At 33.3% G+C, this 22,376-nt stretch overlaps 1 protein-coding gene across 7 annotated transcripts in view; it reads right to left on the minus strand.

Moving 5' to 3' along the window:
• Positions 1 to 22,376, minus strand: part of VMP1 (vacuole membrane protein 1) — a 107,975-nt gene that overhangs the window by 82,879 nt on the left and 2,720 nt on the right. For 2 of the 7 annotated variants that reach the window (XM_023520366.1, XM_011375051.2), the window contains exons 2-6: positions 10,565 to 10,667; positions 8,068 to 8,169; positions 5,577 to 5,712; positions 4,419 to 4,509; positions 3,170 to 3,280 (exon numbers count right to left, since the gene is read on the minus strand). In XM_023520366.1, coding sequence (XP_023376134.1) covers positions 3,170 to 3,280; positions 4,419 to 4,509; positions 5,577 to 5,712; positions 8,068 to 8,143 — 414 coding nt within the window. In that variant the 5' untranslated portion in view covers positions 8,144 to 8,169; positions 10,565 to 10,667. Of the gene's footprint in view, positions 1 to 3,169; positions 3,281 to 4,418; positions 4,510 to 5,576; positions 5,713 to 8,067; positions 8,170 to 9,854; positions 9,925 to 10,564; positions 10,668 to 22,376 lie in introns of all 7 variants that reach the window. The other 5 variants (XM_023520367.1, XM_011375049.2, XM_011375050.2 and 2 more) reach the window with 4 other exon arrangements.

The following is a 22,376-nucleotide window of genomic DNA, read 5'->3' on the forward strand; positions in this document are numbered from 1 at the left end:
CAATCACCACTAGTTAACATCATACTGGAAGACCTAGCTAACACAGTAAAACAAGAAAAGGAAATGAAAGGGTATACAAAGTAAGAAAGAAGTAATAAAACTGTCTTTATTTGCAGACGAGATGATTATATATGTAAAAAATCCTACAAAATTGACAAAAAAAGTCCTGAAACTATTAAGTGATTAGAGCAAGGTTGCAGGATACAAGTTTAACACACAAAAGTCAACTGCCTTCCTATATACCAGCAATTAATATACACAATCCATGAATTATGACCAAAGGTGTTGAAAACTTAAATACACAAAAACTTGCACATGAATGTTTATAGCAACTTTATTAATAATTACCACAACCTGGAAACAACCATGATGTCCTTTAATAGGTGAATGGATAAACACTGTGGTAGCACACCCAGAAATGGAATATTATTCAGTGATAAAAAGAAATGAGGTATCGAGCCATGAAAAAAATGGAGGAGTTTTAAATGCATATTGCTAAGTGAAAGAAGTCATGCAGAAAAGGATACATACTGTATAATTCCAACTATATGACATTTTGGAAAGTCAAAACTTATAGACAGTAAAAGGATCATGGGTGAGGGAGCAAGAAGGGGGTAGGAATAAATAAACAGAACACAGGGTATTTTTAGGACAGTAAAACTATTCTGTATGACAGTAATGGCAAATAAATAACATTCACATTTGTCAAAACTCATAGAACTGTAAAACACAAAGAGTGAACTCTAATGTAAACAATGAGTTTTAGTTAATAATGTATCAATATTGGTTCCACAATTGTAATAAATGTACCACACTAAAGCAAGATGTTAATAGTAGGGGAAACAATCATTATGTTGCATGCCTGGAACTAATATAATATGTCAACTATATCACAATTTTTTATAAAGCAATTAAAAAATAGGGGAAACTGTGTGTGTGTGTGTGTGTGTGTGTGTGTGTGTGTGTGTGTGTGTGTGTATCCATGTCTTCTATCCTTCCTGCTCAATTTTCCTGCAAACCTAAATAAAACTGGTCTAAAAAAGTTAAGCCTATTCATTGATAAAAAAAAAAAGTGTTCTTGGTCCTTTACAAATTTCCCTTTCCTTTCTATCCAACCATTGGCACCAGCAACCTACTTAGATTAGGTAAAGATTTCAACTACCCTGGAACATAATTCAATAACCCTTTAAATTTCTTTTTTCAGATACTTTAATATGTACTTAATGAACGAGTGAAGACACAACTGGTTTTATTCAATTAATGGTATCAACATCTAATCACTCAAGTCAGAAACCAATAGTTGTCTTTGGTTCCTTCTTCCCCCCATGCTAAACCATGATATCTTTTTGATTGTACCAATAAAATATTTCTCTAAGATTTAACCTGTTTCATTCCAATGCCACAGCCACTCCAACCATTCTTTTGAAATATTAAAGATTTATGCTATATTTTTTTCATTATTCAATTACAGTAGACATTCAACATTATATTAGTTTCAGGTATACAGCACAGTGGCCAGACATCCACATAATCTACAATGTAATCTCCCCAATTAGTCCAGTACTCACCTGGCACCACTCAAATGAATTTTGTAACAAATGCTTATTTGTATATTTCTAAATCCTTTACTGGACACAAAGATCAATAGAACTAAATAATGTTTTTAAATCAAGACATTTTATAAATGTCATTTTATAAAAGTTTCTCATGGATATGAAAATAAAACCTCCATGTTTCAAAATTCTTTATTCTAACTTATTGTGTAATTTATAAGCCTCATTAGAATCCTTTTTAAGGTTCAGCAGAATCTGCTGTATTGCTTTTAGATACTTCCAAATTAATCCAATGCTACAAAAGAATTCCTTAACCTGGGTTTCCCAAGGAAACTGAGGACAGGTCAAGAAAAGAACAGAAAGGTAACCTGTAACCTGTAATTCCTTCTTTTCTCCTCTGTTTCAACCTCTAGTATAGCATTATATTTCTAAGAATAAAGTTATTAAAGAAATATTGATATGGGTTACTCCCTTGGGATTTATATCTCTATAAGGATAAAATCAGCAAGCAATCACGAAAAGAATTCTAAAATTCCAGGTTTTAAATTCTCATAAACTTGAAGAAGTTGTATATTACAGATTAATTTTCAAATTATTCTTCAGGCCATTAATACAGCAGCCTTTGAAACAATAACTCCTTAATATTTAGCATACTGCTTCAGAAATGAATTAATTAAAGCATAGGTATTGGAAGTATTTGCAGTGTTTAACTTTATTCAGCAATCAGTACTGCTATGACAACTTTTCGCCTGTTTTCCCTCAAGTTGTTTTCAAATATGGAATTGCTGTCAATATATTCAGTGACAGAAATAAAACAAGAGAGACACCCAGGGCACAAAATTTAATGAGGCACTCACTCATCAACCCCAAACTGATAGGACCCTGAAAGTGCTTATTTCTGTGCCCTAGGAAAAAAAAAATAATAAAAAATTAAATAAAATAAATCTGTGCCCTAGATGTCCCACTAGTCATTCCCTGGTCATAGTTCTGCTATTATTTCAGTATACTTGCCAGTGTTCAAAGGAAAACCTATCTCTTGAATTTCAACTCGGTAAAAAAATAATTTTTAGAAGGAGTATATTTTATACTTTGGTTTAAAAGAGTTTAAGAAAGCATTTAGTTCTTCATATGTAATAATACTTCATCAACTACATTCAGTAAGAATATCAAAATAACTATTCAAGTATGTACACAGTGTGTGAGAGAAGGCACTGTTTTTCACATGCTTATTAACAGAGAAAGTAAACTGTCCAAAGTAATTCTAAGCCTTACATGGAATTTTATGCATTGAAATTGCTTCAATTATTAAAACAACAATTGCACTGAGAACCGTTATTCTAAAATCTCAAAAGGAAAAAAATGTTTCCTGGCTGAATTAAGGAAACAATCTCATTTGCCTAAGGGTTTTCCCCCTTCTTTTTTTAAATCCTCAACCCAAAAGGAAAAGGGAAAACAAAACAGAATTCTAAATCAAACTTAAAGCACTGATTTTAGGATTAGAATGCTTCTAAAATCAAAGGTAATTAAATAAAAATCTTAGAATTTTAACTTTTGAAGTAAAAGCACCAATTAAAACATAATCTATCTCAATCTTGCTTATTAAAAGTTATTCTTACCAGATAAAGCAGAAAGGTGTGCAGCCCTGTTCCAAGCCCAACAGAAGACAAAATTCCTAAGCCTATCCAGTAGGCATACAAAAGAAACTGTTTCTCTATACGCTGCACATACTGGAAAACAAAAGGGATGAGGTAAAAAAAAAAAAGAATTCTTAAACAGAAATGTGATATTTATTAACTACAATCAAAAGAAGATAAACCAACTAAATAAGTTTCCAAAAGGAAGAAAGTATGAAGATTAAAACTCTTTGGCCTAATTGGAATTAAGCTCTTGTTTCTCTTAGACCCTTAAAATCCTATTACTGCAATGATTTAATAGGAAACAATACAAATTACTAATAAGATAACTATAAGAATGAAAAATTTAAAGATATTTAAAAGTTATAAAAACTTTAAGAAAGCATGATAATATACAGTGGTAAGGGGGGGAGCTATTTATATATTTATGAATAGAATGTATTCTTGTTTATCCAAGTAAAAAATGAGAATAAAATTATTTTTGTATTTAAGATCAAGATGCTTTTCAAACAAGAGCAAACTGAAGTTCACTGGAATATGGGCTTGTTGGAAGAATACCAGACTTTAGTCTAGTTTCTCATACTGGTAAGTAAATTCATCAAGCCAGTTGCCTGCAAACTCTTAATAGCATATAAAGATTTCTATTAAAATATTTAAAAGAAATGCATTTAAACTAGTAAAACCTCTCTAAGATTAAAGGTACATTGCTTTAAAATATGAAATGATACCATTTTAGAACATTATCCTATTACAATACATTGTTTTGCTATTTTAACAAAAGTTATTAACAAAATGTCCTATTTTCCCTTCAGTTATGTTGTACATTTGCCTACAGGCAAATGAATCTCTCTATATAAAACTTAACCTTCAATCTAGGATGAGTATATCTGTTTGGATGGATCACAGAGTATGTTAAAGAAAATACAATGACTTTGGTAGTGAGTAAAAGATTCATGCTGCTCTGACTAAACATTGTCAGGAAAGTTACATTTACATCTTTGAAGGTAAAAAGGAATGACATATACCCAGTATGAATGCTGAGCAGCCATATTTCTGATATTTGGCCATAAAAGTAAAACATTAAGATATCAGTTATGAGATAAACAGAAAAACAAAACCAAGCCTAAATATATTGAGGGTAGGAATTCTATGAAGTTCACTTGTCCCAGTCTGAAACTGTTTGAGATTAGGGAAGGTACAAGAATAGAAGCAGAATTGCTGGACCTCTTACCTGTTGATGTGCTCCTTCAACATAATACGTAGCTATAAGCATAGCAAGCAGCAGTAAAGAAGACACCACAAGGTTTTGCCGATGCCATAATCTTAAAAACATATTTAAAAAAATAAAATTATCTCAGTTTCATTTTCAGGATTCATCATTCTCAAAACAATTTCTTGTTGAAGCAGTTAGGTTATTTAGCTCAGCTATAGAATCAGTTCTTTCTGGGATGAGCTCTTTTGTCCGTAAACACTATGCCCTCTTGGGGTATAGAAAAAGGTCAAAGGAAAATACATGGGTATAGAACCCAATTTCTTATCATAAACCCCATGGTAGTCTTTCCCTTGTCCAAACACTGATCTTATTTACACTCAACAACTTCTAATTGGGAGAGGCATTACAATATAATGGAAAGAGCACTGGCCTTCCAGTCAGAAGACCTGGGTCACAGTCCCTTAAATACTGCACTTTGAGTAAGACACTTAACCAATCTGATTCTGTTTCTTGTTTTTAAAATCATAATAATCATATACTTGTTTTATGTTTTTCGTGGAGCTTCTTTAAAGATCAACTGAATTTTGAAAAATCTTACAAAATGTTTTTATAATGTTACAAATGTACTTACAATTTTTATTATAAGTACAATAAAAATGCAGGATAATATTACAGATAACTTGGAAAGGAAGCCAGAAAATGATAAGGCATGTAAAAGTTCAACTTTCCCTGTATAATATCTGAAACAAGGCTTACAAGTACTAAATTTAAAGATAGAACACATTTTCTTGGCAGAGTCCTTCCTCATTGGCTCAAATTATCAGTAAAAGTGCCACGTATTCTGAACTTTGTCCTACAGTGTGCCTAATGTAAACAGGAATGAATTCTCCTGAAGGTAAAACCAGAAGAAAAAAAACCTCATTTTCAGTGTTCTCCTTTGCATAAAAGAATCAACACAAGACAGTGGTCAACTGTAAATAATCCAGTGAGCAAATAGCAGTATGTTTTTGATCTGCTTTTCTTCAAACTATAGAAAGGAAAATAAATACATTCCTACAACGCTCTAAATTTAATTAATCTATTTTAATAAAACAGGTGGCAGGGAGCAAGAGATTGCTGAAGATTTCTAAAACTAGTAAATAAGGTTTATATAAAAGGTAATGGGAGACTCTTTACTTTGAGGTCCATTCCTTCAAGATTACTAGGATTTCCAGAGAAAAATACTGCAAGGTAATGAGTGGCTGTCTCCACAGGACAATATTCTGCCTTTCTTCCCGATCCCTCCTCTTCTTTTCATTCATTGAAGAGGGGTCTGAAAAACATTAGTGCAGAAGTTAAAACAAAATGTTCATCGTTTTTTCCAATCACTTTCAAAATTAATCTACCGTCCCATCACAGATTTGAAAAACTGCACATAAACCTCAAAAAAAAAAAAAAATGTGGCTCACACTGTGACAATGGGCTAGGTGCTTCTACTCTGCTCTTAACATTATTTATGCAATCATTTTATTGTCAGGACATGAGTTCTATTCTTGTACATTACTGGAATATTAAATTATCCCATTTTTTATGAAGAGCAATTCAGCATCATGTTGTACAGCAAAATACGAAGGCACATTACTTGGTTCCAAATCCTGACTTTTGCCATCTACTAGTCTTGTGACCTTGGACAAGTCAGTTAACCTTTCTATGCCTCAGTTTAAAATCAAGAAAAAAACAGTACTTACTTTTTAAGGTCATTATAAAGATTAAATGAGTTAATATATGTAAAGTTCTCAGAAGTTTAATATTTAGTAAGTATACAATTAAGGTTATTATTGTCATCATCTATCAAAATTACAAATGCATAGAGCAGAGCCCACTTATATGAGGTTTCACTTTCTGCGTTGTCAGTACCCGTGATTAATCTCGGTCTCAAAATATTAAACAAAAATTCCAGAAATAAACAATTTATAAGTTTTAAACTGTGTGCTGTTTTGAGCTACATGATGAAACCTCACCAACTGCTCTGTCCCACCTGGGACGTGAATCATCCTTCTGTCCATGCTTTGTCCACTACTTATCCATTAGTCACTTAGTAGCTGTACCGATTATCAGATGGACTGTGGTATTGCAGTGCTTGTTTTCATGTAATCCTTACTTTACCTGATAAAGGCCCCAAAGCGCAAAAGTAGTGATGCTGGCAATTTGGATATGCCAAAGAAAAGTGTAAGTATGTATGGAAAAAATACAGTATATATAGGATTCAGTACTATCCATGGTTTCGGTCATTCTCTGGGGGTCTCGGAACGTATCCTCCATTCCAAGGAAATGGGCGACTACTGTACCCTATAACCCAATAATTCCATTTCTAAGAATGATTAGGTATAAGGTGAAATGACTTTTGTACAAGCTTATTCAGTGAAGTGAAGCATTATTTCTCCTAGCAAAAGATTACTGAATGCTAACCAACAGAGGACAGAGTGATTAAAGCATGGTACAATGGAATACCAAGCAGCCATAATAAACAGTAAGTTCTTCATGTACAGTTATATGCCAAAGAAAAGTGTAAGTATGTATGGAAAAAATACAGTATATATAGGATATACAATCTCTAGAAAATATTAAGTAAAAAGAAAAAAAAACGCAGTAAAGAGGACTGTGTCATACTAACATTAATTTTAAATTCCAAGGGATTGGGGGGTAAGGAAAGGATACATAAATGTATGTGTTTATTGAAAGAAAGGGGAAAAAAAACATGTAAAAGCTACTAATGAAAAGAGATTATGACATATGCACTGCTTATCTCTGAATCCTGAAACTTGGTGAAAAAATGCAAAATTTATCAGCAATCAGAGTAACTCACTTCCAAATAAGTGCTGCAAAATGTGTTCTGTAAGGGAATACAGTGATTCCAACAAACAAATGGAAACTACTATTTTAGATAGCTTACACTTCTTCCAACAGAAGAAAATTTCTATGATATAATACTACCAGGCTGGAGTATTATTTAAGATGTGTTTGAGATGTCAAACAATTTAGAAGTTAAAAAAAAAAAAAAATTATAATTATCAGAAAAGGAAAACCTTTTATTTTCCTTTAAACACATAAAGTTCCTACTTAGATCATCTATATAAATAAAATCTGTAATTTTCAATGATGTATGAGTAAGAGTTAAATATACTGAAATTTACCATAAATTTCTAATTTGGTTAAAATGTAAATTTATCTGTTTCGAACTACAATTTTAAAATAAATCCACTATAAATAATCACATTCTGACTTTTTTGATAATTGTATATTTAGGATTAGTGTAAAAAGTAAATTTATAATCTACTTCTAAAGTTACAAAATAGCATGACAAAATTGAGCATCAAATAAATACTTATCATACCATAAGATTAACAAATAATAATCTTGTACCTAGAACACTGCTAAAGTGACCAGGGCCAGGCTACTTCTGCTGTTACTGTGAAAAATCGCCTTATAGGCCCTGACTCACCATATAATTTACTATGAAGAGTAAATAATTATAGTTAATCTTATATAAGAATCTTATATATCTTATATTATAGAAAATATTATTTTATTAACAGAAGATAATAAATATTAGATATATTTTTATTTTACTCCAATTAAAAGGATATCATTTAAACCCATAGATCTCCCTTCAAACCACCATACTTACCTGTGAAATTTCCATTATATTGTTCCTTGTTCATTGCTACACGTCTCTGGTCACAATTTTTTCCATTCTCTGCCATTTCATAGATCAAAAACTCTTGAGGAGCTAATAAAGCAAAATAAAATCCAGTGATACATTACATACTTCTGCTTTGCCTCTCTTACTGCATAAAACTGAACAGAGAAACATGACAACACTCCACATGCTATTTGAATAATGTGTTTACTGTACTTGTAGTTGAAGCCTTTTAACAGGTTAATTAAAGTTAAATGATGTCAGAAGGGTGAGGCCCTAATCTGATAGACCTGGTATCCTTATAAGAGGTGAAAAGAGACACCAGAGACCTCTCTCTGCATGCACACAGAGGAAAGGCCATGTGAGGACACAAGAGGGTAGCCGTCTAAAAGACAGGAAGAGAGGCCTCATCTGAAACCAACCCTGCCAGCACCTGAAATTTGGACTTCCAGACTCCAGAACCGTGAGAAAATAAATTCTGTTGTTTAGTCAACCAGTCTATGGTATTCTGTTACAGCAGCCCTAGCAGACTAATACAATGTCGATTAGTATAAACAAGGGGAACCAGATTACAGGTAGTATTATTAATAAACTGGCATTCTAGTTTGTGGATTTGGTTAGAATAATTCTATCCTCTGGATTCCATTAAGATATATGTTTACTATTTAAAATTTATAAACTACAAAGCTGGGGATCAGACACTGCAATGTGTCATCTATACCAAGATCCTGATGCCCCAAGTAGACTTAAATGTGTACACCAACCTTGTATCCAGGAACTGCCCTATGCACTTTACTTTATGTGTCTTCAAATTGCAACAGTGACTACTCAATCTAGCATCAACATACCTTGTTAATCTTACTCATTATCATTTTCATCATCATAAAATGACCAGTTTTATGAGGTAACAGGAGAACTTGGTGTCTTCACTGATTTGAGGCCATATCAGGGCAAGCAGTATTTAGACTAGGTATTTTACCTGTATTCCACACCCTAGTTCTGAATGCATCCATCGCATTCTAATTGTTCTCCTTCCCAACTGAAAGTAGTTTTCCTTGGATCTAAAAGAATCCTACCAACATCACTTACTAGTTCCATGATCTTGGGTAAGTGATTTAAGCCTTTGCGTTTGAGTTTATTTGTAAAATATCACCATTTCTATTTTCCTGTCATCCTTAAATGGTTTTTATGTGTATGTGTGTGTTGCTTTGAGAGACTTGCAATAATTTAGTTTCTCTAGTTCAAGAGAAATTATATATAATTGTCCCGCACAGTGACTGGCAGATAGCAGGCAATTTTAGTTTCTCCGTGTCTTTTTCATGAATGTCACAATTATCCAAAATAATCATGATGAATTCTACCCTGAGTATTCATTCACTTACGGGCACTTATTTTCCATATTTCTCTACTGCACATGAGCCTGCATAATTGGTTTCCACAGAAGTGTCCACAGAATCAGAAAATACTGGATAACAGAAATGAATTATTTTCATCGATCCAAATATTTAAAAAGTACAAAAAGGATGATTAGTTAAAATTTATTATGGGTAAAAAGGCTCTAGCCTATGTAACTAGGGTAAGATAAAGTAACAATTTTTAAGGAGAGCCACTTTTCACAGTTCGATGCAGCAGCATTAATTTTGGAAATTTGTGATGAAATAATGTCAGACTCCTAAATATGGAAATAAATCCAAAGTATCTGTAGCCTGTTTAAAGGACTGAAATCTTCTTAAACAGGAATCTAGCATATATCCCTGACATTCAATGGCACTTACTTTGAAATGAAAGTATTGTAACATCGATTTTGTTTGTAAGAATTCAGTTGTTGAAATCAACTCTATAAGTCTGTGGATGAAATGAGAAGACAGAAATAGGAAAGAAGCATAACTTAAACATCGAATAATTTTCATTGTGAAGATACATCTAGACACAGAAATGCTTTAAAAGGCTGTAACTTGGCAGATTTTAAACACAGCTGAAGCATCTAAAATAAAAAAGGCTAATATTAAAATATGTAGGGTTTCGCGTTTGTTTCTGGCAGAAGTGCTTAGAAAAAATACTGCTAAAATCAGCTCACAAAGGTTTTTTTGTAGGCTGTACATCCAGTGCTAAGACTATAATACTCCATTCATTTTAAACATTAGCTACACTTGTAATGCAATAACAATGTGAAACTAAATTACTGTGAGTTTCTCAAAGCAACACAAAACATTTAAGGATGAAATGAAAATAGTTAACTCCCTCAGTAATATAAGTTACTGGAGAATTTAGCAAAATGAAAAGGAAAAGCAAGTAAGATCAGTGAAGCCATTGATTCTAATTTTCTTAGCCACTGTGTTCCAAAATAAAATAAACACACTTCCTCTTAAGAAAATAACCTACCCAAATGATTCTACTTTCTCATAAAAATATTACATTGGCTTTCTCAATAAAACACTTTTTTTTTCATAAAGGCATACAAAGACAACCAATTTGAATATCATACCTTCAGTAACCTTTCTTGCTTTAACAAAGTGTGTGTCCTTAACTGGATTATTTAGTACATTCAGTCACAGACTACTCCAAAATAGCTGTAGATTTCTCTAAAACTATAAAGAAAATGCAATTTATTCTTGGAAACTTAATAAATAATCTAAGTGAACAGTAATATATCAGTGAAGCTTTGATATAGCTTTCCACTTGTGCAAGGGTATAAAGCCAAAGATAATTCAAACACCGGGCACAATATCAGTGACTAACAGATCATCTGACTCTGATAGACAAACAGTATCTATCACATGGTTGTGACAGTTTAAGAATATGTTCTCTGAAAATTCATTATTTGAATGAAAATATATGAAAAAAATTCTTTGAATCTTTTTGAACTGTCTAAGTCTTAGGGATTTAGACAAATTAAAACTCCAAGTTAGGATGTAATTTAAAAACATTCAAAATCTCAATGATAATGGGTTAGCAGGTTATGAGGGTATATAGTTCTAGCCTAAAATGTCCCTCAACTTAATTTAATTAAGTGTAAAATATATTCAACTCCTTACAGTCTTCTAACTTGAAAAAGGCCACTGCTCCAGATCTAATTTTTAATTAGATAAAATTTTAAGTAAAAATCCAAATTTTAAAAAAGATACAACTTGGAGACATTTTAGGAACTGCCTTTCTGAGAGTCTGATAGGTTTGGGAAGGTTTCTTCATCTCTCACTTTCAATATGTAAAATATCATTTTATATTCCTTTGTGTAAAAACATGTTTTACTTTCATGGGGAAAATGAGTAACTTGTAAAATTACAGGTTGAAAAGTGCCATTTCTCATTTTCTCTCAATATACTTCTAAATAGTCAGTTATTCATAACAAATGCAATCCTAGAAAAACATTTTCACCACAAAGATGGGGGACTAAAGTCAAGAATTAAGGTAATAAAAAGAGTAACAGTCTAGAGTTGGGAGATTTAGCTAACTATGAGACCTTGGGAATGTCACTTCGCATCCCTGATTCTCTGCTCATTCAATTATCACGTACATGGAGTAAATGTCTAAGAATTCTATCCAGCCCAAGGCCAGGGTTTTGGATTTATTTAATAACTACTACTTCTATATAGTGATTTATAATTTACACATAGATTAGCTAACATGATGCTAAGAACCCTTTGTAGGGAAGTTGTTTTAATCCTTGCCTTCTACAAATGAGAAACTGAGGGCTCAAAGAGCCCCAAATAGCAATTCAGGAGCATATAACTGGCAAACTGAGAATTTGACCTCGCTTTTCTAAGACCAAATTCAAGGTTTCTTCTACTACACAAAACAGTCTGATAAGAGTATTTTCAATTCTCACTGGAGAATTCTGGAGTCATAGAAAAAAAGTGACGAAAAAATAATCTCAAAGATTTAGCTTGTTCCTAGTATTTACAAATATTCCCCATTACTAGAATTAAGAGAACACTCATTTCTATTGAGTCTCACTATTTAACATGGCCGTCATGAAAATCAGATAACTTCACCTATGCCTATTTTGGTCATTTCTTTGTGAGTTATTACTGTTTGTGTATTTCTCTAACAAAATTTCAAATTCAGACTGCTTAACAGACCTACTCATTTTATTGCCCCTAAATACCTGGGGACTATAAACTGGCCTATACAAGTCATCGATAATAAGTTAAATTACAGAACATTTTCAAATGACAACGGTATATGCTTCAGATTATTTATATCAAAATGAACAACTGATCCAGATAATCCTACAATTAATGATCTGTGAAACAGAATTTTAATTATCCACTGTTAGGAAAAATACTAGAATATGCTACATGTTTTCCATCTATGAAAATGGTAGGAATGTTGCCACTCCACCCATTAAGATGGATAACTGGAGAGAACTACTGGTATTTTGGTCATTCAACATTTACTGAAACCAGAATTACCTACAGCACTTTTTACATTATTGAATTTTCATTCTTTGCCCACTTTAAAAGATATTCTGGGTTTCATTTTCTCTTAAATATTAAAGAGCATCTCAATAATAATCATTAGGAATCTTCATTTCTATCTTAATTAGAACCTACTGAGTAGATAAATTATGGTGTAATTATTAGTACCAACAAATTCCTAGAATCCAAACAGCTTCACGATAGGGTTCTATAAAATAATAAACTAAAATAGTGTACTTGAAAACATAAATTAAACTTTTTAGTAACATTTATTATGTGAAGTCAGGTACATGTACTAGGAACTTTGAGAGACCCATCCTTGTCATAAAAATTAGATCCTAGATTGGATATATTCTTTGAGACATCATTGGTCTCAAAGGAGAGAGGGAGTCTCCAAGGTCCCCTTCTGTCCCTCCAAAAAATAAGCAAAGTATATAACAGACCCAGAGAGACTGGATGGCCCAAAACCTAGGGTAGTTGTGAGGCATGATGGGAACAGAGGGAACCTGAGCAGGAGAAAGGAACTAATAGGAGCAATCAGAAATTGGGAGGGCCAAAGCTACCCTGAGACAAGATCCCTGTAACAACATCCCTGTAGGAAGACTAACTTTGGAGGTAAGAGGCTGAATTTATGGCTTTCTCTCTGGGCTAAAATCCATATGCAGAATATGCCACTCTAAAAACGCCACTTTGGCTATGTTAAATTAAAGGCACTTGAGAAACGGCAGGTACAAGGACACTCTGACTCTCCTTTTTCTTCCTGAAAGCAGAAAATAAACTCCCATGTGAAAGGTATTCTCCCTGTACCAGGAGGAAGGAAGACATTCTCATCACCAGAGACAAGGAATTTGGGGCCAATAAATCTGTATAAACAAACCTTGTTATTTTCTTCATCATTTACTACACCTATCCCAAACCTCTTTGTGTTGTCGATTCTTCACAAATTTATTATTTGTTAAAAGGTATAAAAGCTTCATGCTCTGGTCACTTCTTTGGGTCTTCATTCTCTTGTAAAGGGTCCAATTTAAATGTAAAAAATTTGGTAAAACTGGTATGCTTTTCTTCTGTTAATCTGTCTTATAACAGTTTAATTCTCGGGCCTAGCCAGAGACCCAAAGAGCACAGAGAATATTTCCTCCCCTACACCCACACGGGCCCTGATGTAGTCCCATGTCAGCAGTGCCTTTCTAGCTCTAAGCAAAAGTAGAAGCAAATCCTCTTCATAAGTTAGGTCTACTGGACTTCCATAGAATAAGATCAATCAATAAATTCATGAAGGCAGCAGAAAGCAAGCCATTCTGGGTATAAGACCCCCCTCCCCACGACACACACCTAATCTCCTACCCCTTCAGGACAAGAACAGATATCAGATTCAGGTGCAGAATAAATATTTTATGAAACAGCTATGTATAAAATGTTTACAGAACAAACAACACAATAACAAAGATGAGCACACAATAAAAAATATCACAACTAAATAGATTTGAAGGAAAGAAAATGGAACATCTAGAAATAAAAAATATAACTTGAAATTAGAAGACAATGGATGGATTAAATAGCAGAGTGGACACAGAGGAAGTGAACTGAATGAGCTATCAAGGGAATTAAGAATGTAGTAGAGATAAAATGTACAATATAACTGAAAAAGAGACACAGACAATAGAATGAGAAGGTCTACCATTTGTTTCATGGGAATCCAGAATAGAAAGAACAGATGAAATGTAAATTCAAAAGGATAAAGGCCTAAAATTTCCAGAATTAGAAAGATGAAGGCTTAATTTTTCTAGAAATGAGTCAGTCAATCTAAGAAGTACAATGTACGCCAAGCAGAACAAAAATAAATAAATAAATAAACCCTATTCAGAAACACTATAATCAAACTACGGAACACTAAAGCAAAAAGATCTTGATCTTAAAAGCAGTTCAAAAGACAGATTGCTAACAATGGAAGAACAGTTAGAAAGAAAGCAGAATTCTCAATAGCAACAATGAAAACCAAAAGACAATGGAATAATATTAGAGGTTTTTTTGTTTGTTTTTTTGGTGAGGCAACCCTTGGTTGACCTCACAGATTGCAAGGATCTTGTCAGCTTACAATCCCTTATTTTTTATTTTATTTTATTCTTTTTATTTTTTACGCCTACAGCACTAGGTGTTTCTAGGTGGTCTCCCATCCAAGCCCAACCCTGCTTAGCTTCCGAGATCAGAGGGGATCCAGCTTGTTCAGGGTGGTGTGGCCGTAGACTATTATTAGAGTTTTGAGATAAAATAGCTGGTTTAGAATCGTGTGTCCAACAAATAAAGACATTAACAGTAAGCAATAAATGAGGAGTTTACCACCAAATCTAAATGCTGAAAAAGAAATTTCTAAAGACAACTCCTTAAGAAAGCAGTGATCCCCCCAAATTGGCTGAGATATAAGAAATGCATAAAATAAATGGTAAATGTAAAGGTAAATGAAAATAAATATTGTATAAAATAATAAGAGTGTCTAAGTCGTGACAATAATTTTAAAAAGAGATGAAATTTGGACAATAGTATATAAATCAGCTAAGAGATTAGAGCTAGTGCTTTAAAGTTGGGGCACATCAAAATAGTACTTGATAGAAACAAGTCCAAATATGTCAATAATCAAAATAAACATAATCAAATTAAACTCATTACTTTAAAAACAGATTGCAAATTGCATTTCTGAAAAACCCATGCTTTCTTATAGAAAGGATGAAAATAAGACAATAGACAAGCATCATTATTAGAGACAAAGAATAGTGATAAAAGGTTTAACTCACAAGGCAGATTTTAACAATTCTAAATTTGAATGCACCTAACAGAATATAGCACCAAAAATTACATATAAAAACTGATGAAAATACACAGTGAAATGGAAAAATACAACATTATATTGGGGGATTTAAAAACAACTGTCAATTACTGGAAAGACAGAAGATTTTAACAATACAATTGAGAAATAAAATGTAGGGAGGGATATGTATAAGATTTAGCATCTGACAATTAGAAAACACAATTTTTTCATAAGCCACTTTATCATGATTAAGGCAAGGAAACAAGTATCAACAAATTCCAAAGATTGGGCATCGCAGACCACACTCTTTGATAACCCAGAAATCAAGTCAAACTTGTACATACTTAGAATGAAATGCACAGAGAAATGCAAATAACTCATGGGTCAAAATAAGTGAAAACTGAAAAATGCTTGGAATTACTAGAACTAATAAGTGAATTTAGCAAGGTCACAAGATAAAAGGTCAAAACCAATACTCTTTCTTTAAATACTTGAAATAAACAATTAAAGGTTATTTTTTAAAACTTCATTTACAGTAACATTTGAAAACATGAAATACTTAAAGTTAAACACAATACATAAAAGACCTATTCTAAAAAGATATGAAAAGAAGTTACAAAAGACCAAAATAAATGGGAAAATATACCATGTTCATCATTTGGAAGATTCAATATTGTTATTAGGCCAATTTCCCTCAAATTGATATATAGGTTTAATGAAATCTCAATCAAAACTCAAGGCCTTTTAAAAAAATCAAAAGTGACAAGTGGATTCAAATTTATACAGAAATGCAAAAAACTCAGAACAGCTAAAAAAATTTGGATAAAGAACAAAGTTGAAAGACTTGTACTGATTGATTCCAAGACTTACCATTAGGCTATAGTAATCATGACAGTGTGGATTGGCAAAGAATAGAGAATACAGAAACAGATCCACCACACATAGGGTCGGTTAATTTTCAACAAAGATATAATTCAATAATAAAAGGAAAATCTTTTCAAAAAATGGTACTAGAATGAACATTCTTATGAAAAAATGAGTATCGACCCTTATCTCTCAACATATGCAACAACTGATTTGAAAGAGATTATAGATATAAATTTAAGAACTAGAACTATAAAGCTTCTAGGAAAAAAAAAACAGAAGGGAATTTTTACAATCCTGGGAGTAGACAAATACTTCCTAAGGCTTAAAAAACATAAACCATAAAAGAAAAAATTGATAAAATGGACTTTGTCAAGTTTTAAAACTTTTGCTCTTTGAAATATATTGTTAAAAAACCAAAAAGGTAAGCCACAAAATGAGAGAAAATACTTGTAATACAAGTATCTGACAAAGTTCTTTTCTTTTTTTTTTTTTTTTTACCAAGTCCTTGATCCATAGTCTCATCCCTCATACCTCCTTCCCCCTCCCTTCTGTTCTTCTCCCCTCCCCTCCTCTCTTCTCCTCTTCTCTATATAAGTTATGGTATAAATAATGAATGTGTGGTATACAGGTATAGAGACAAACTGACCAAGAAACAGAAAAGAGGGCCTCTCAAAATTCTTGTATGTTTGGAACTCTATACAACAGAGAATCAAGATAGAACAATGGGGAAAGGAGATTATTCAAATTGGTTATCCATATAAGAAAAGAATATTTGGATCCCTACTTTGAACTATGGAAAAAATTCAGTTCCAAATGGAGTAAAGACTTAGAAGTCAAAAAGCAAACCTTTTAGAAGAAAACAAATATCCTTTGGTCTTGGGTAGGGAAAGATTTCTTAAGACACACAAAAGATCTATGCATAAAGGAAAAGACTAATAAATTTGGATAACACTGAAATTAAAACAAATTCATTACAATACATCTTAGGTGAAAAGATAAATGAGAGAAACACATAACTAAAAAGGAATAGCGAGCAGATTATATAAAGAATTTAAAATAGTAAAAAAAAAATAAAAAACTAACTCCACAAAGCTAAAATAGGCAAAAGACATGAAAAGGTATTTCATAACAGAGAAAACATATATGGCCAATACCGAAGATATCTACTTGACCTCACTGACAATCAAAAAATATAAATCAAGATCACAACGAGATAACCATTTATATCTATTATCTTTTGCTGTGTAACAACTTAGCTACAAAACTTAATGACTTAAAATATCATTTGATATTTCTCATGATTCTGTGAATTAGGTTGGGCAGTTCTGGTCTGGGCTAGCTTGGCTCTTCAGCTAGGCAGGTCTCAGGGGAATGCCTTAACTTTGCTCCACATGGTCTATCCTGCCCGAGTAGGTTAGCCTGGGCTTTTTTCACATGGGCTCATGGTTCCAAAAACCAGTGAGAGAAGACAGGTCCCAACATGCAAGGCTTTTCAGGCCTATGTAGACAGAGCTGACTCCATTTTGAAACTAATCCACCATTTTGACAACACCCGCCCCCCACTCTGGAGCAGAGAGCCCTTCAAATTACCTGTATCTTAATCAGCTCTGGTGGCAGAACCTCTGGGCACCTGGCAGTCCTCCGCCCTTTAGATTAAATATACATTCCTTTCCCAGCATGTAGACTCACTGCTTTTACTATAAAACACAAGAGTCTGGGCACTAGGAGGCATGCAGGATATCCATGTCATCTTGCCATCACCCAAGACAGTCTGTCTGGTATGTAAGTTCCCTAAATAAACTCTTAATGTAATAATGAAGTTATTAGCCTCTTTCACCAGTGTCTCAGGTGGAGAAATTTTACATAATAAAGCCTCTGTTTGTGTCAAACTTGTTAATGTCTCCTTGGCCAAAGCAAGTTACATAGCCAAGGAAAGAGTTCAAAGAGGGTAGAGTAACAGATGCTAGAAATAAAATCATATTGCAAAGGGGTATGCATACAATAATGACAAGAATCTGTGATGATTTTGCAATCCAGTATTCAATTTTACAATCTACCACACCATTCTTTATATGCATTCCTTTGACAAAAATTAGGAAGGATAACACTAGCAAACTCTGGGAAATGACTTGTAAAGCTGAATATTGGCATACCCTTGCTAGCAATTACATATACCTAGGTATACAGCCAAAAGAACCTCCTGCACATGTAAAGAGGTGATATGTACAATAATATTTTTAGCAAGACTAGTCTTAATAGCAAAAGCTACAACAACTCAAATGTCCACTGTCAGAACAGTTAAATAAATCGGGGTACAGTTATATGATAAAATATTATACAGTAGGGAAAATGAATTTTCCATTTACTCATTTAACAAATACTTACTGAGTACATTCTATGTGTCAGGCATAGTTTGAGATTCTAGAAATGCAGCAGTGAACAGATAAAAATTCAAACATGTATCAGATAGTGATGATAAGTGCTACAGTGAAAAAAAATTTGGTATGTGTGCATACGTATGTGTTTGTGTATAATTTTTAACAGAATGGATAAAGAAGCTTTCTCTAAGATAATCTGACATTAAAGATCCAAGAAAAAATATGAGGAAGAACACTGCAGGGAAAGAGAAAGATAAATACTAAGTCTTGGAGGCAGAGTCTGCCTGACATATTTCACTTACTAATAGTTGTTAAGGTTACTGATAAATTCAAATATTTAAATTTCTAAAAATCATAGTTTTGTAGATACAGAGATCCTAGTGATTTCTCTATGATTATTTAATATAAATTAAATTCCTCTGCCCATAGAAGCAGTACTAAAATTTCCTATAAACATCTCTTAAGAACTTTAAAGGAGCAGGAGAACCTCGTATATTCTCTTGATTAAATACTTTTTGCAATGTGACTATCTGAAAGTTTCTGGAAGGAACCAGACTCAACAATGAGGGAAGTGGCTAGTCAGATCAACCAATTCAACTTGATTGGACTTTATTTTGTTCTCTTCTAGACCACAGAGCAGCATTTGACAGAGCTGACCATTTACTGAAAGATTATGAATAAGTAAAAACTTTCATGATTTAAAATATATATGCAAAAAAAAAGTGAAAAATCTTGCTTCCCCTCTGTCCCTCATCAGTCTAGTACCCTCCCTGCCGGATGTAACCATTTTCATTAGTTTTGTATACTTCGATCATTCTTTCTTCAAATATTCACTAATCTCCTTTGCTAACTCTCTCTTTTTCCTGATCTAGGTCCTCTCCTCCTTCCTGTCTCCCCAGTAGCTTATCTGGTTCAAGAGTTTGAAATACAAGCCTGAATTTGTATTTCTGGTCTTGACCTCTAGATGTGTACTCCTAGCACCACTTGCATATCCCTAAGCATCTCAAATTTAACATGTCCTTTCCCCGCATCCCCATCCCTCTTCTTATAACAAACCTGGTGCTCCCTAATCCTTTCCTCTCCCAGTACTAAATCCGAGAGCAGCCATCTTTGACTCTTCTCATTTCCTTACTCCTCACATGTAATGCAGGACTCAGTTCTATTCCAAATTTATTTAGTATCCATCCACTCACTGCTCTCCATTTTTTTGCCACCACTCTAGTCTAGGCCATTTTCCTCTCACTTGGACTACTTACTACAATGGACTCCACTTCTGTTCTTGCCCCCTCAATTCATCCTTCACATATAAGCAAGAGTACACTTTATGTAAATCATATTACCTCCCACTTGAAATTGTAGAATGACTTCCTACTGCACTCAAAATCAAATCCAAACTCATTTCCATGGCCTGCAAAGTTCTACATAACCTGGACCATAAGTATGTTTCCTATCTCATCTCATATCACTATATTACAGGTGTACCGTGTTAGAGACTCAAACGGGCACATATCCATATTAACTCTCCCTCAGACCCTTGTTTATTTCCTTTATAACACTTATTACGCATGTTTATTCTTTCGTTTTTCTATTTATTTTTTTCTCTATCAGGCTTCCAACTAAAATATCTGTTTGTCTTTGTTTGCCACTGTTTACCCCAGAAACTGGTAAAAGGTCTAGGACACTTAAAAAGGTATTTGTTCACTGATAGATGAATAACAGATATAGCAATAGATGTCACTGCAAAATGATCTTCCCAAAACTTACTTCCCAAGAAAGTAAGTGCTAGTAGACATCACTAAATATTAAATTCCCCGATTTCAATTCTCAAATTCTGTGTTACGGCTTACACAGATAAGCCATAACGCAGTTCTTTTTGGCTGGTCAAATAATCAAAATGACAAGAGACAGACTGACAGGAGAAAATCAAATTTAATTTCATACATATGGGAACCCCACATACATTAGTGAGTCAGAGACCCTGTGAGCGGTTCAGAGGAAGAAAAGGAAAATGAGGTATATATGACATTCTGAGTTTAGGATGAGGTAAGGTACCTTGGCTTCAGAATGTTATTGCAGGATGATAAGAAGAGCAGATGTTCCGGAATTTGTAGCTTGCCCTGACACATAGATAGGTCAAAAGAGGTTATTTCTGATAATCTCCTATTATAGGCAAGGTAGTTAAGTGGAGAGGGGGCGACAGAAGTTTCTCTTGAGCCTGCAGGGTCTCAGTTACCTTTAGCTCAAAATAATCTGCATATCACAAAGGCACATCTTGCGGTGACTCATTCTGAACTCCTATAATGTAAACTATTAATAATATTACAGAAAGGTTGAGAAAACGACCTACTCAGAATGACTCATTTCATTGAGAATCCCACATGTAAACTAGTCACAAAATGAAATTGTGTATGTAAATACATTTATTCACTGAAACTTCATTAATAATCGACAAATAATAATCGAGTAAGCAGCCATATAAAGATATGCTTTCAAAAGAGTGTTGGGAAAGAATTATTAGCAACTGCTTATAGTAGTCTACATGATGAATACAATGATGATGATAATAATCATGGTTAACTATAAGCCAGGCACTATTTTAAATGCTTTACTTAAATCTATTCATTTAACACTAACAATAAAGATACTGACTTCACTGTTAAAGAGAAAATTGAGAGAGCAAAAGGGTTAAGCAGCCCAAGGGTAGCACAGTAGAGCTGGAATTTGAACCCAGGCAATCTAGCTTCATAACCCTGGCTCTTATCACTATCTACTCAGTCTTTCAGAAAAAAATCTATAAAGACCAAGGTTGTTATTATTATTAAAGAACTTCAAGAAAAAGAGAAAACATCACAATGAACTACTGAAAAAAATGTATTTTTGGAACACTACTGATGAATTCCTTAGCAATTACAGTTAGACCAGCTGGGACAGGATTACTCAATCCTGTCCTGTTGCACTTGCTTAATTTAAAAATGTCTTAAGTTTTAAGTATCATCTTTTGTCTGACACGGTAAAGTATCACCTGTTCAAATTTCTAAAATCTTCAAGGAGCATAATATTTTTAAATGAGCTTTACATAGCATTTACATAATACATAATATCAGGTCAGCAAACTCTATACAAAGTTGCTTTCCTAAACAAAATAGGGAGTTTCTTGGAGAACAAAGTCTTTAAAAGTTTACTCCCAAAATATCTGCAAGTCTTTGTGAAAGATTAACTAACACAACAAACAAGTTATCACTTAAATTCATCCAGTTTGTTTCAAGAGGTTAGGCAGGATTCTCTAATCTGCAGTTTATTTCCATGAGAGAGAGAGAGAGAGAGAGAGACAGACAGACAGACAGACAGACAGACAGACAGACAGACACACACACACACACACACACCCCCACCAACAAGAAGAACTTGGGCAAATCAGCAGGAATAAGTAACTGACACTATAATCTCCAAGAAAGAGGAGAGACTAAATAGGTTTTATGAAGTCAATAGAAGCAAAAGAGTTCCCAACAAGACAAAGAATTGACTCTTCTATAGTGGCTATTTGGCCAGAGTGAAATAGAGAAATGACTCTATAGATTAAGAGATAATTAACATAACAGAGTATTAAAATTACAGCTTGGGGAAATTTTTTTAGCAGGAGCAAATAAATTAATACAGCTTCCTCCTACTCATTAGCAACAACATTCACTCAGCAGAGACATGTGTTACAAAGATCCTCTTTTCCATTTGCCAGAAAGAAGATACCTCTATATCTGATAGTAATGAAGCATAAACTGAGAATAACTTCTGAAGAATAGAACTAATTTTCTTTTCTTTCCCTGTTACATTTCA

Source organism: Pteropus vampyrus, unplaced genomic scaffold, assembly GCF_000151845.1.
Source record: "Pteropus vampyrus isolate Shadow unplaced genomic scaffold, Pvam_2.0 Scaffold261, whole genome shotgun sequence".
Lineage (NCBI taxonomy): Eukaryota > Metazoa > Chordata > Mammalia > Chiroptera > Pteropodidae > Pteropus > Pteropus vampyrus.